Source organism: Passer montanus, unplaced genomic scaffold (assembly GCF_014805655.1).
Source record: "Passer montanus isolate IOZ18808 unplaced genomic scaffold, ASM1480565v1 scaffold280, whole genome shotgun sequence".
Lineage (NCBI taxonomy): Eukaryota > Metazoa > Chordata > Aves > Passeriformes > Passeridae > Passer > Passer montanus.
In genome coordinates this window covers 92,892-104,697 of record NW_024367484.1, presented here as the reverse complement: position 1 = coordinate 104,697, position 11,806 = coordinate 92,892, and the positions used below count along the sequence as shown (strand labels likewise).

Sequence of the window (11,806 nt, the reverse complement as noted above, 5' to 3'; positions counted from 1 at the left end):
ACACAGAATGGGGGAGCCGGGACGAGGTGGGAGGGGGACCCCGAGAGGGTGGAGGGGGTCGTGGCAGAACCCGGGACGCCTCGGGGGTCCCCCCGCCAACAGGAGCCAGAGCTGCTCTCACGCCTCTTTATTCCCCCCCCGCCCATCCTTTCCCCCGGGGGGTCCCGGGGGTCCCTACTCCTCTTTAGAGCAGCGGCAGAGTGCTCTTGACAGTGTTCCCCCAGAGTCAGCCTACCCCGCCACTGCCAGATGGTGCTCACATCAAGTGCACTGCTCTCACGCCTCTTTATTCCCCCCCCCCCGCTCATCCCTTCCCCCGGGGGGTGCCGGGGGTCCCTAGAGCAGCGTGGCCACCTCGAAGCGCTCGGAGCAGCACCCGCGGGTGCCCACCCTCTGCCGCCGCTGCTGGACCCCCTCCCTGCGGCGCCGCGCCCCCAACCCCTCGGGACGGGGCGTCTGGCCGCGCTCCTGGGGACCCCCCGTTCCCAACGCCTCCGCCGACACCGAGCTCACCGGGGCCGAGCCGGGCTCTGCGGGGAGATAAGCAGCGTCCGTGGCAGCCGCCGGGGCGGCCACGGGGCTGCGGGCACGGGGGCGGGGGGGCCGCACTCACGGTGCCGCTGCAGGTCCCGCAGGGCGATGGAGGAGCCGGGCCGGGCCGGGGCCGCGCCCCGGTAAAGCTGCAGCGCCTCCAGGAGCTCCGACTCCAGCGCGAACTCCGCGTCCCACTCGTAGTTCTCGTCCACCGAGGTGTTCCTCCTGCGGGGAGGGGGCGAGGGGCACGGCCCGAGGGGGTGAGAGCCCCGGGATGGGCTGCAGGGGAGATCCCAAAAAGAGAAACCCTGGGCATGGGCTGCAGGGGAGATCCCAGAAAGAGAAACCCCAGGGATGGACTGCAGGGGAGATCCCAAAAAGAGAAACCCCAGGGTTTCTCCCCGGAAAAGAGGATGTGTGTGAAGCCCTGGGGATGGGTAGGAGAGATCAGGGCAGACCCTGAGGTGTCAGATGCCAGGGATGGGCATGAGACCCCCAAGGTGAATGCCAGGAGAGACCCCAAGGCACGGGTGCCCCGGGATGGGTGTCAGGGGCAGATGCCAAGGTCAGATGAGTACCAGGGGCACCACCCCGAGGGATGTGGGGACACGGCAGGGATGCTGGGGGACAACGGGGATGGTCTCCCAGGACAGGGACAATGGGCAGGGGGGCGTCCCCGGGGCACTGCCGGGCTGGGAGGCAGCCAGGTGGCTCCGTGCCAGGCCAGCCCATGCCAGCTGGGTGGGACAGGCCCGGAGCTGCCCCGGCACGCTCCGGGAGCTCATCCCGGTGCCCTGCCCACGGCTCACCTCTTCCCGGCGCCAGCATCCGTCCTGCCCCGTCCCTCCTCCGCTGCCGAGCCCCCACTGTGCCAGCTGCCCCCGTCCCCGACGGGGGTGCCCAGGAAGGTGCCCCCCAAGGACGGTGCCAGCGAGGGGGGCCGCAGGAAGGAGCCGCTGCCCCGGCCGCTGCTCTGGCTGGTCAGGCTGCCCCGCGGGAGCTTCTCCGGGGCTGCGGCGTCCGGCGGCCGCCCCGGGGCCTCAGTCCGGAGATGTGGGGCCGGCTGGGGGGGCGGCCCGGGGCTGGGGGAGCGGGGCCAGGAGGGGGAGCCGGGCAGAGAGGCCTTGGCGGGGCCCACGGGCAGCCGGGGGGGCTCAAGGAACGCGGCGGTGGCGGGAGGGGAGGTGGCGTTGGCACTTGTGTCGATGCAGTCCGGGCACAGCGTCCGCCCCGAGCGCGGGGGGCTGGCGGGGGGCTCCGGGGCGGCGCCGGCATTGGGGGGCTCCCCCTGCTCCTCCGGGGGGGGCCAGTCGCCGTCCACACACATCTCCTTGAAGAAGGGCAGGCTGAGGTACTGCAGGATGCCGCTGATGGCCGGGGGGCCGGGGGACACCGGGGGGCTGCTGGCCGGCTGGGGGGAGCCCCGGCGGGGCGGTGAGTCCCAGGGGGGGCCGCGGCGGGGCCGGGGGGGCTCCGGGACGGCGCTGTAAGGCAGGGTGGCGGCGGCAGAGGCCACGGGGCTGACGTCGGTGATGCTCAACGCCACGGTCTCGTCCACGGGGCTGCTGCTGCCGTAGCCGAAGTAGCGGCCGTGCCGGTGACCGGAGGCGCGGGCGCCCCGGCGGGGCTGCCCCGCGGGCTGGGGGCGCAGCGAGACCCCCCTGTGCCACACGGGCTCGTCGTCTTCCTCTTCCTCCTCATCCTCCTCGTCCTCCTCGGCGGGCAGCTGGCGGTAGGGCTGCAGGGGGTCCCGCGGAGGCTCCGGCTCCGGCCGCGGCTCGGTGTCCAGCACGAAGCGGCCGTCGGGGCCGCGGCAGATGCGCTCCAGCGGGACGTGCTCCCGGCCCTGGCTCTCGTAGGCGGGGTAGCGGGAGCCGGCGATGCTCAGCCCCAGGCTGGTGCCGGCTTTCTCGCCCCACAGCAGGCTCCGGTGCAGGCTCCGGCACGGCGACGGCTGCAGCTTCAGCCTCAGCGTGCTGGCAGGGCTACCAGGGCCACGAGCATTGCTGCAAGGGAGAGGCAGCAGCTGCAGCACCCCCGGCCGTGCTGCCACGCCCTGCTCCTGCATTTCCTGAGCTTTTCTCCAGCCAAAACTGCCCAGAGGGAGCACGCCAGGGGAGCACCCCGCTCCTAACGCCCTTAGGCAGTGGCAGCAGCGAGTAGCTGTCCCCAGCCTGTCCCGGTGCTGAGGGAGACAGGGAAAGGGACAGGGATGGAAACATGGCATGGCCAGGAGTGGCACAGGGGGGGAGAGGGATGGAGGGGAGAATAACATCGAGAGAGTGGGAGAGGGAGGGGAGTGTGGCACGGCCAGGAATGGGATGAGAGGCAGCAGGATGTGGGGGAGTGGAAACCAGAGGTGTGATGTGGCAGGAGTGGGACAGGGAGGGAATGGGATGTGGAGGAGCAGGGCATGGCAAGAGAGGGACAGGGAGGGAGTGTGGCATGGCATGGCATGGCATGGCATGGCAGGAACGTGGCATGGTGGGAGTAGGACAGGAAGGGAACAGGAGGGAGGGACCATGGCAGTGACATGGCAGGACAGGGAGGGAATGGGGCATGGTGGGAGCAGGACAGGAAGGGAGTGGGATGGAGGGAGCATGGCAGTGACACAGCAGGACAAGGAGGGAGCGTGACAATGGCGTGACTTACTGTAGAGGTGGAAGCTTCTTGCTGGGGGAGAAGACGAGTGGTGGATCTGGAAGGCCATGAGAACACAGGGGGATCACACGGCGAGCAACTCAAAACGTGATGAGGAGGAGACGGCGGCACCCACTCGGTCCCCCCCAGGCTGGCCTGTCCCTGTCCCTGTCCCCGGGTACCTTGGCGGCGCTTGCGGACGCGCGCGGCGCGGCGCCGGTTCATGATGCAGGCGGCCATGGTGCTGAAGATGACGGCCACGCTGAGGAAGCAGATCCCCCCGATGACCCCCGCCAGCACCGGCTGTGGCAGCAGCTCGGGCAGCTGCGTGCGGGACGGGTACACCTCCATCCCTGCCACACACAGGGCACCCCGTCAGGCTGGCACAGCCCCCTGGTGTCACCAGCATCACGGGGACACAGGCTCAGCTCTTGCTCTGCCCTTGGGGGGACCTGTGCCCCCCAACATGGGCACCAGGAGAGAGGATGCTCTGGTCCCTGAGGCTGAAGGCACTCTGGCTGTTGCCCCCTGGTCCTGCTCTGGCCATGCCCCCAGTTTATCAGCAGGGCCAGCTGGGTGGGAGCAGCATGAAGGGGCTTCTCCTTTGGGAATTTGGATGTTTTCCACCTCAGGTTTCTGTCCCTACGTGGCAGCCCAGCCTTACCTGCCGTGGACACGTTCACCGTGTTGCTGGGGTCGCTGATGTAGCTGCCAGCAAAGGCCACCAGTCGGAACTCGTAGAAGGCGTCCTGGGGAGGGACACAGGGCCATCAGCACGCTGCCACAGCGGCCACCGAGCCCTAACCCAGGCAGACCTCACCTTGATGAGCCCTGGCACCAGCACCTGGGTGTCAGTGCCGGGGATGGAGCGCTCCAGCACCTCCCAGCCGCCCTTGTCCTGCCGCAGCTCCAGCGCGTACCCGCTCGGGGCCACCGAGGCACGGGCAGGGGGGTCCCAGCGCAGCAGAACCCCCCGCACGGTCTCGTTGGCCCTCAGAGCCCGGGGTGGGGACAGGAAGACGTGCACGGTCATGGCTGGTGGCTCCGGAGGCACTGTGGTCACTGGGAAGCCTGGGGAGAAAGCAGAGGTTGGCACGAGGCGGGAACGGGGGCACCGGGGGTGTTTTGAGGAGCTGCCCTCACCCCTGGGCACGGAGGTGACGATCTGGCTGAAGGGGCCACTGCCCAGCTTGTTCTGGGCCAGGACGCTGAACTGGTAACTGGTGTCTGGCTGCAGGTTCTCCACCAGAAGGTGCTGAGCCCCCGCTGGCACCGACAGTGACACCCAGTCGTGGTGTGCCCGCGGTGGGTACCTCACCCTGGGGACAGGAGGGACACGTGAGAGGGAGCCGAGGCTCCTGAGGGGGGCACACAGCAGGGGTGGGCACTCACAGAGGGGTGTACCAGACGCTGAACCTCTGGAAGTAGCCTCCATCAAAGCCTGGCTCCCAGGAGATGTTGGCTGCCAGCAGCAGTGGGAGCACAGAGACGTTGGTGACAGCGTGGGGACTGGTACCTGGAGGGCAGAGTGTCACACTGGGGGGCTTGGACCACCCCTTCCAGCACATTGCCCACCCTGAGACCATCCCAGTGACGGGCAGCTCACCCAGTACGTGGACAGAGGTGGCAGTGGTGACACTGGCCACCTGGTTGGTGGCCCTGCATTCCCAGACTCCATGCTGCTCCTTGATGAGGGGGTGGAGGACGAGGCTGCTGTTGCCATCCACCTGGGCACTGCTCTTCCCCACGCTGCCCACCTGTGGGGCACAGACACGCTGACAGGGGGCCACCACCAGCCTGCCCCCTGTGACACTGCCACGCTGGGGACCAGGGGACTTGAAAAAGGGGACATGGCCCCCCACCATGGGGCTGGTTTGGAGACCAAGGGGCAGGGTTTTGCCAATTTTTTAGAGGACAGACAAGCAAAGTGACCTCAGGTCCTTCAGGAACCGTGTGATGGGAGCCCAGTTTAGGATGGGACCCAGTGGGGACAGGAACACTGCCCAGGAGTCACACAAGCCCAGAAATTATGCCCTGGAGGTCAAAAGCAATCTCTGTCCCCGTGAGGGCCCAGCTGACCCCCCAAAAGAGCAGCCCCTACCTTCACCCAGGTGATGGTGGGTGGGGGATCCCCACGAGCCACACAGGGGATCACCAGCTCCCGGCCCACCTCCTGGAAATATTCCTCCTTGGGCCGCACCGTGAAGGCAGGAGGGTCCTGCAAGGCAGAGGGGCAGTGTAGGGGAGCTTGGCAGGGGGTGCAGAGCCAGGAGGGGACCCCGAGGGGCTGCTCACCTTCAGCAGGACGCGGGTGGGCCGGGACTCGCCGGCCGTGCCGTAGCTGTTGTAGGGCGTGCAGCGGTACAGCCCCAGAGCATCGTCGTTGCCCGTGGCGATGACGATGGAGCCGTCGGGCCGCACGGACCAGCCGGGGAGCTGGGAGAGCAGCAGGAGGGATTTGGGAAGGTGGGAAGGGTGGAGGGAGTGGGGAATGGGTGAGCAGGAGGGATTGAAGGTGGGAAGGAGCTGGAATAGGGGAATGGGTGAGCAGGAGGGATTGAAGGTGGGAAGGAGCTGGAATAGGGGAATGGGTGAGCAGGAGGGATTGAAGGTGGGAAGGAGCTGGAATAGGGGAATGGGTGAGCAGGAGGGATTTGGGAAGATGGGAAGGAGCTGGAATAGGGGAATGGGTGAGCAGGAGGGATTTGGAAAGGTAGAAAGGAGCTGGGAGTGGGGAATGGGAGAGGAGGAGGGATTTGGGAAGGTGGGAAGGGTGGTGGGAGTGGAAGTGGCCGCACCGAGCAGCCGGGGAGCTGGGAGAGGGGAATGGGTGAGCAGGAGAGATTTGGGAAGGAGTTGGGAGTGGGGAATGGGAGAGGAGGAGGGATCTGCGAAGGTGGGAAGGGTGGAGGGAGTGGGGAATGGGTGAGCAGGAGGGATTTGGGAAGGAGCTGGGAGAGGGGAATGGGAGAGAAGGAGGGATCTGGGAAGGTGGGAAGGAGCTGGCAGAGGGAGTGGCCGTACCTTGGACCAGCCAGGGAGCTGGGAGAGGGGAATGGGTGAGGAGCAGGGATCTGGGAAGGGCCGTGGGAGTGGCCCTACCTTGTCCAGCTCCAGCGGGCGCCCGTCCCTGGTCCAGGTGACGGAGAGCAGGGGGGGGTTGGCCCTGGAGGGGCAGCGGATCACGCCCCGCATGCCCTTGGGCAGGTGAGTCTCCGGGAGCATGGTGGTCACCTGCGCTGGGTCTGCGGGGACACACGGGGCTGGGGTCCCCACGGGGCACCCCTGTTCCCACCACAGCCCCCCAGCAGGGCCCCCCACGGCCCGGGAGTGCAGGAGGGGGTCTTACAGAGCACTGTGACGAAGGCTGAGGCAGAAGGTGGCTTCCAGAGCCCGTTGCTGGGGGTGCAGGTGTATTTCCCAGCGTCGTCCGGGGTCGTTCGCTGCAGCAGGAGACTCCCGTCCACCAGGACACGGACCCGAGCCTGGAGGTGGCTGGCAAGGGATGGCACAGCAGGGAGTGGCACAGCTGGGACTGTCCCTGCTGCCCTGCAGTGGTGGATTTGCCCCCAGCACACACCCAGGCTGTCCCTGGCACTCGGGGCAGGTTTGGGGGCACAGCTGCCCCGGTGCTGTCCCCGTTGCTGCCGTACCTGAGGTGGAAGACGTTGCTGCTGCCCTGGAACCAGGTGTAGGTGAGGTTCCCTGGGTATGCCTCAGCCTGGCACGCCAAAAAGGCATCTTGGGAGATGTTGACGGTGACGTTCTGCGGTGGCACCACGATGATGGGTGGCCCTGGGGTGACGGGCAGTGAGGGCTGGGCACAGCTGCTCCCAAAACCAACCATGCCATGGCTCCCTCTGTGTGCCCAGCCCACGGGCAGGGCTGGGGACCCCCTGTCCTTACCCTGCACGAGCACACGGGTGGTGTGGGTGACGGTGCCCTCCTTGCTGGAGGCGTGGCACGTGTAGGTGCCCGCGCTGGCACGTTCCACGGTGGCAATGTTCAGCGTCCCGTTGCTCACCTGCAGTGGCACCAGCTGTGGCACGGCCACCAAGGGACAGCGACCTGCCCCGTGAACCGGGTGGTGGCAGCAGGGAGGGGCCACCACAGTGGGGATGGGCACCAGAGGCTGGCCACACCCCACAGAGGGGTGACATGGGGGTTGTCACCCTCACCTGCACCGTGTCCCCGCTCTGGACAGGCAGGTCACTCCTCTTCCAGGTGACAACAGGCTGGGGGTTGCCGACAGCCCTGCAGGTGAGGCTCAGTGCAGCCTGGTCCCGCACCTCTACGAACGCAGGGGGCGTCTCCAGGAAGGTGGGAGGTGCTGGAAGGCAAATGCAGATCCAAACCCTCACCCTCAGATCTGGCTCAGCTCAGTGTGGAAGCCCAGCGTCTCCAGTGCCATGCCTGGGAGACGTGGGCAGAGCAGCGGGGGGTGGGACGGGCCGGTACCGTTGACGGTGAGGTGGATCCAGGTGCCGTTCTGGAAGTCGGCGTCGGTGCTGTGCCGGTCGAGGAAGAGCACCCGGCACTCGTACCAGCCCTGGTCCTCGGCACGCAGCAGGTCCAGGCGCAGCGAGGCACCTTCCTCCAGCCGCACACGGCCTGTGCCACCGGCAGCGGCTCAGGGACAGCCGCGTCCCCGGGCCACCCCCTCCTCCGGGCCACCCTCCCCCCGGGGCCACCCCTCTCCCGGGTCACCCCTCCCCTGGGGCCACCCCTCTGCCAGGTCACCCACTCCCTGGGGCCACCCCTCTCCCGGGCACCCCCTCCCCGGGTCACCCCTCCCCAGGGCGCCCGCCCACGCTGGCACCGCGGGGGGCTGGGAACGGCGGTGCCAGAGGTTGGTCACAGCGACACTCAGCACTGCACAGATGGGTGACACGGAGAGCAGGCGACAGTGGCTCCGTCACCCGCCCTCGCGCAGGGTGGCCTCGGCGGGGTCCCCCCGCACGGCGGGTCCGCGCACTTGGAGCATCGCTCCCAGCGGCCGGGCAGGACTGGTCCCAGTCCTGGACCCCTCCCCCGACCCCTTTTCCCCCTTCCCGAGGACTCTCCCTCCCCCCGGAGCCCCCCCGGCGCTCTCACCCTTGGGAGCTCTGCTAAGCCCCGGCACCCCCGCGGCACGGGGGGGTCGCGGTGAACCCCCGCCCGCCTCGCTGCAGCTTCCCGGGGGGACACGGCGGCCGGGGCTCCCCCAGGCCGTGGGGTCCTCGCCCCGCGCCAGCCCCGCGGCCTCTTTGATGAGGAGAGGGATAAGGGCCCAAGCGAGAGCGAGCGCAGCCCGTTAATCCCCCGGGCTATTTATTATCAGAGCCATAATCGGCTCAGGGTGCAGCGAGCAATTGGCTCAGCCCAGGCCGGGGTGCGCGGCCAGCGGCCCCCAAGGAACGCACCGGCACCCCCTGGCCCGGGCACCCACCACCCTGGGCATCCCCTTCCCCGGGCACCCACTGTCCTGAGCATCCACTTCCGTGGGTACCCACCACCCTGGGCATCCCCTTCCCCGGGCACCCACTGTCCTGAGCATCCCCTTCCCTGGGCACCCACCATCCTGGGCATCCCCTTCCATGGGCATCCACTGCCCTGAGCATCCCCTTCCCTGGGCACCCACTATCCTGGGCATCCCCTTCCCCGGGCATCCACTGTCCTGAGCATCCCCTTCCCCGGACACCCACTATCCTGGGCATCCCCTTCCCCAGGCATCCACTGTCCTGAGCATCCCCTTCCCCAGGCACCCACTATCCTGGGCATCCCCTTCTGTGGGCATGAACTGCCCTGAGCATCCCCTTCCGTGGGCATCCACTGTCCAGGGCACCCACCATCCTGGGCATCCCCTTCCGTGGGCACCCACTGCCCTGAGCATCCCCTTCCCCAGGCACCCACCATCCTGGGCATCCCCTTCCCCGGGCACCCACCATCCTGAGCATCCCTTTCTCTGGGCATCCACTGTCCTGGCCATCCATTTCTCTGGGCACCCACTGCCCACAGCACCCTTTCCCTGGGCATCCATCCTTCCCTGTCCCCCCGGGCACGCCCTGCCCCGGCACTGTCACCCAGGGCACGCCCGGGCCATGCCAGGTGACCTTGCTCCCGGGACACCACGGTAGGGACGCGGCACCGGCAGCACCGGAGCAGCCCACGGTGCTCCATCAGCATCCCAGGACCCGCAGCTTCCTGAGACCTTCCCAGCACGGGAAGTTTTGGGGAGCCCCGCTGCCAGCCCCACCCGGTGTCACAGACAGTCCCCACGCAGTGCCCGGGGCACCGGATCCCGGCTGGCACCGCAGCGGGGTTGGGATTCCGTGTCCCGCCAGACGAGCCCGGCAAGGATGAGGATGAGGAGGAGGAGTGGCAGGAGCCGGGCAGGCGGGTTTGGCACCGAGATCCACCCTGAGCCGCGCGAACCCCGCACACAAACACGTGCAAACCTTTCCCGCAGCGCCCGGAGCTGTTTCCCACCCCTCTGCCTCCACCCCACAGCTGTGGGACGAGGGGTCCGCCAGCCCTGGGAAGTGGGACAGCTCTGGGAAGCTCCGGGAAGCTCTGGGAAGCCCCAGCAGCTGCCAGCCCCCAGCCCCAGGCACGGCGGGAGCAGCCGGCTCCCGAACAAAGGTCCCTTTGGAAGGGATCAGAGCGGCCTGGGGACGCCCCTCGGCCTCCCCCTAATCCCCCTGTGCAGGCCCCAGCCCCCTCCTCCTCCTCCACCGCCCTGCAAAAACAAAACCCTGTGGCCCAGCATCCCCCCGCGCCTGGCAACCGACATTCGGCGGGACACAAAGGGGGGACACAAAGGGGCTGCAGCCCCCGCCACGCGGCCAGAGCCGGGGAGGAGGGGGCTGAGCCAGGCCAGAGACCACCGACCCCGTTTTAGGGCAGGGGACACCGCGGGTGGCGGTGGCACCCAAGGCAGAGCCGACCCCATCCCATCACGGAGGCAGCTGCAGCCCCCCCGCCCCGATGTCCCCAGGAGTGGCACTGGTGACAGCAGTGGTGACACCTGATCTGATCCACCTGGGAAGCGCCGGGCAGAGGGGGCTGGCATCGCCCTGCACCCACCTCCCTGCCCTTCCCGGCCGATGGAAAACAAGCCGCCCCGCTGCCATGGCGACGGCCGCCAGCCCCCCTGCCCACCCAGCTCGCCCTCATTCCAGCCGCCAGCCCCTTCCCCCCGCGCTGATCCCGATCTGCTCCCGCTGCCCCCGGGGGCGAGGGGACACGGGGGAGGGGGCACCGCCAGCTCCTCGCTGCGTAACCGGAGCCGCGGCAGCCCCGGGGCCCCTCGGCGCTCAGGTAACAGGAGCCCAGCCCTGGCCTCTCCCGGCAGAACAGGTGCCTTGTCCTGCCCGCGGGGTTCATTGTCACCGCTGGTGACAACACCTCTGGTCCCCCAGAGCCAAGGCGGAGCTGCTGAAAGCATCGCCCAAAATCCACACCTCACGGGAAGGGGCAGCAGCAGAGTGGGTGTCCCGACCGAGGTGACTTTTAGGCAGGGGACAATCCTGGCAGCAGGGTTTGGGTTGTGATCCGGCCTCCCGAGGAAGGGTCGGAGCACGGATTTTGGCACAGAACGTCGGGGTTGGGCTCAGCCCAAATCACCCACGGGCTGCCAGCCCTCCCCGTGCCCGGGGGACACGCCTGTGGCTCTCCCCTCGTGCTCGCAGGGATCCGCTGGCTGGGATTCCTCCAGCTCTGCCACCGCTCACTTTAAATACCCGCTAAAGCAGCGAATATCCCCCTCCCACGCCCAGCCCGTCCCCGGCCCAGCTTTGCTCCAATTAGCAGCTCCCCCCAAATCCCCTCCCCAGCCTCAACCTTCAGGCGACCCGCAGCCCCCGGGCAGCCCGGTGGCACCGGCGGGGCTCGGCCGTTCCACCCTGCGGGAGATGCCCCAGCAGCCCCGGGTGGGCTGGGGGGGCTTCTCCCACATTTTACCCTGTGGGGATCCCTCCCGCTGCCAGGCTGGGCAGGATCTGCATCCCCTCTGCCAGCCGGGCACCCCCACCCCTGCTGCCGTCCCGGGCATGGGGATTGGCACTCACCTGCTGCAGGGACCTCCCTGGGCCCCCGAGACCCCCCAGAAGAGCCCCCCACTTCCCCGGGAGTGGGATTAAGGTGGTCCAACACCAGCAGCACCCGGTTTGACCCAACCGGGGGTCCCGGGAACCCCCGCCCGCCACTCACCCGCGTACTCGGGGTCCACGCGCGGCGAGTAGAGCCCGAACTTGATGAAGATGGGGAGGACGAAGCCGAAGCGGACCCACTCGATCACGTAGAGCGGCGGGCGCGCCTCGTGTGCGCCCAGGAGCCCGCAGCCCAGCACCGCGCTGCCCCCGACGCGCCCCACCACGGCCCGGGGCTCGCTCCGGCCGCTGCCTGCGGGAGCGGCACCGGGCCGCGGGTGAGACGGGACACGCCGGGACGAACCGGGACACACCGGGACACGCCGGGATGAACCGGGACACACCGCGACTCTTCCCCTGCCCACGGAACCTCCCGCCCCCGCCTCTCCGGGAGCCGGCGCTGGCCAAACCGATCCCACCGCGACGCACCGCGACGCACCGGGACACACCGGGACACACCGGGACACACCGGGACACACCGGGACCCTCCTCCCGCCCCCGGA

At 68.7% G+C, this 11,806-nt stretch overlaps 1 protein-coding gene across 1 annotated transcript in view; it reads right to left on the bottom strand.

The window, feature by feature from the left end:
- Positions 1 to 277: 277 nt before the first annotated feature.
- The window catches only part of IGSF9 (immunoglobulin superfamily member 9), an 11,960-nt gene continuing 431 nt past the window's right edge, over positions 278 to 11,806 (bottom strand). The window contains exons 2-19 of the mRNA XM_039713311.1: positions 11,365 to 11,792; positions 7,633 to 7,785; positions 7,353 to 7,504; positions 7,081 to 7,213; positions 6,828 to 6,969; positions 6,524 to 6,669; positions 6,277 to 6,419; positions 5,470 to 5,610; positions 5,276 to 5,392; positions 4,781 to 4,931; positions 4,567 to 4,690; positions 3,995 to 4,493; positions 3,839 to 3,923; positions 3,357 to 3,527; positions 3,187 to 3,232; positions 1,344 to 2,540; positions 614 to 759; positions 278 to 530 (exon numbers count right to left, since the gene is read on the bottom strand). Of these exons, the coding sequence (XP_039569245.1) occupies positions 337 to 530; positions 614 to 759; positions 1,344 to 2,540; positions 3,187 to 3,232; positions 3,357 to 3,527; positions 3,839 to 3,923; positions 3,995 to 4,493; positions 4,567 to 4,690; positions 4,781 to 4,931; positions 5,276 to 5,392; positions 5,470 to 5,610; positions 6,277 to 6,419; positions 6,524 to 6,669; positions 6,828 to 6,969; positions 7,081 to 7,213; positions 7,353 to 7,504; positions 7,633 to 7,785; positions 11,365 to 11,792 (4,168 nt within the window). The 3' untranslated portion in view covers positions 278 to 336. The remainder of the gene's footprint in view (positions 531 to 613; positions 760 to 1,343; positions 2,541 to 3,186; positions 3,233 to 3,356; positions 3,528 to 3,838; positions 3,924 to 3,994; positions 4,494 to 4,566; positions 4,691 to 4,780; positions 4,932 to 5,275; positions 5,393 to 5,469; positions 5,611 to 6,276; positions 6,420 to 6,523; positions 6,670 to 6,827; positions 6,970 to 7,080; positions 7,214 to 7,352; positions 7,505 to 7,632; positions 7,786 to 11,364; positions 11,793 to 11,806) is intronic.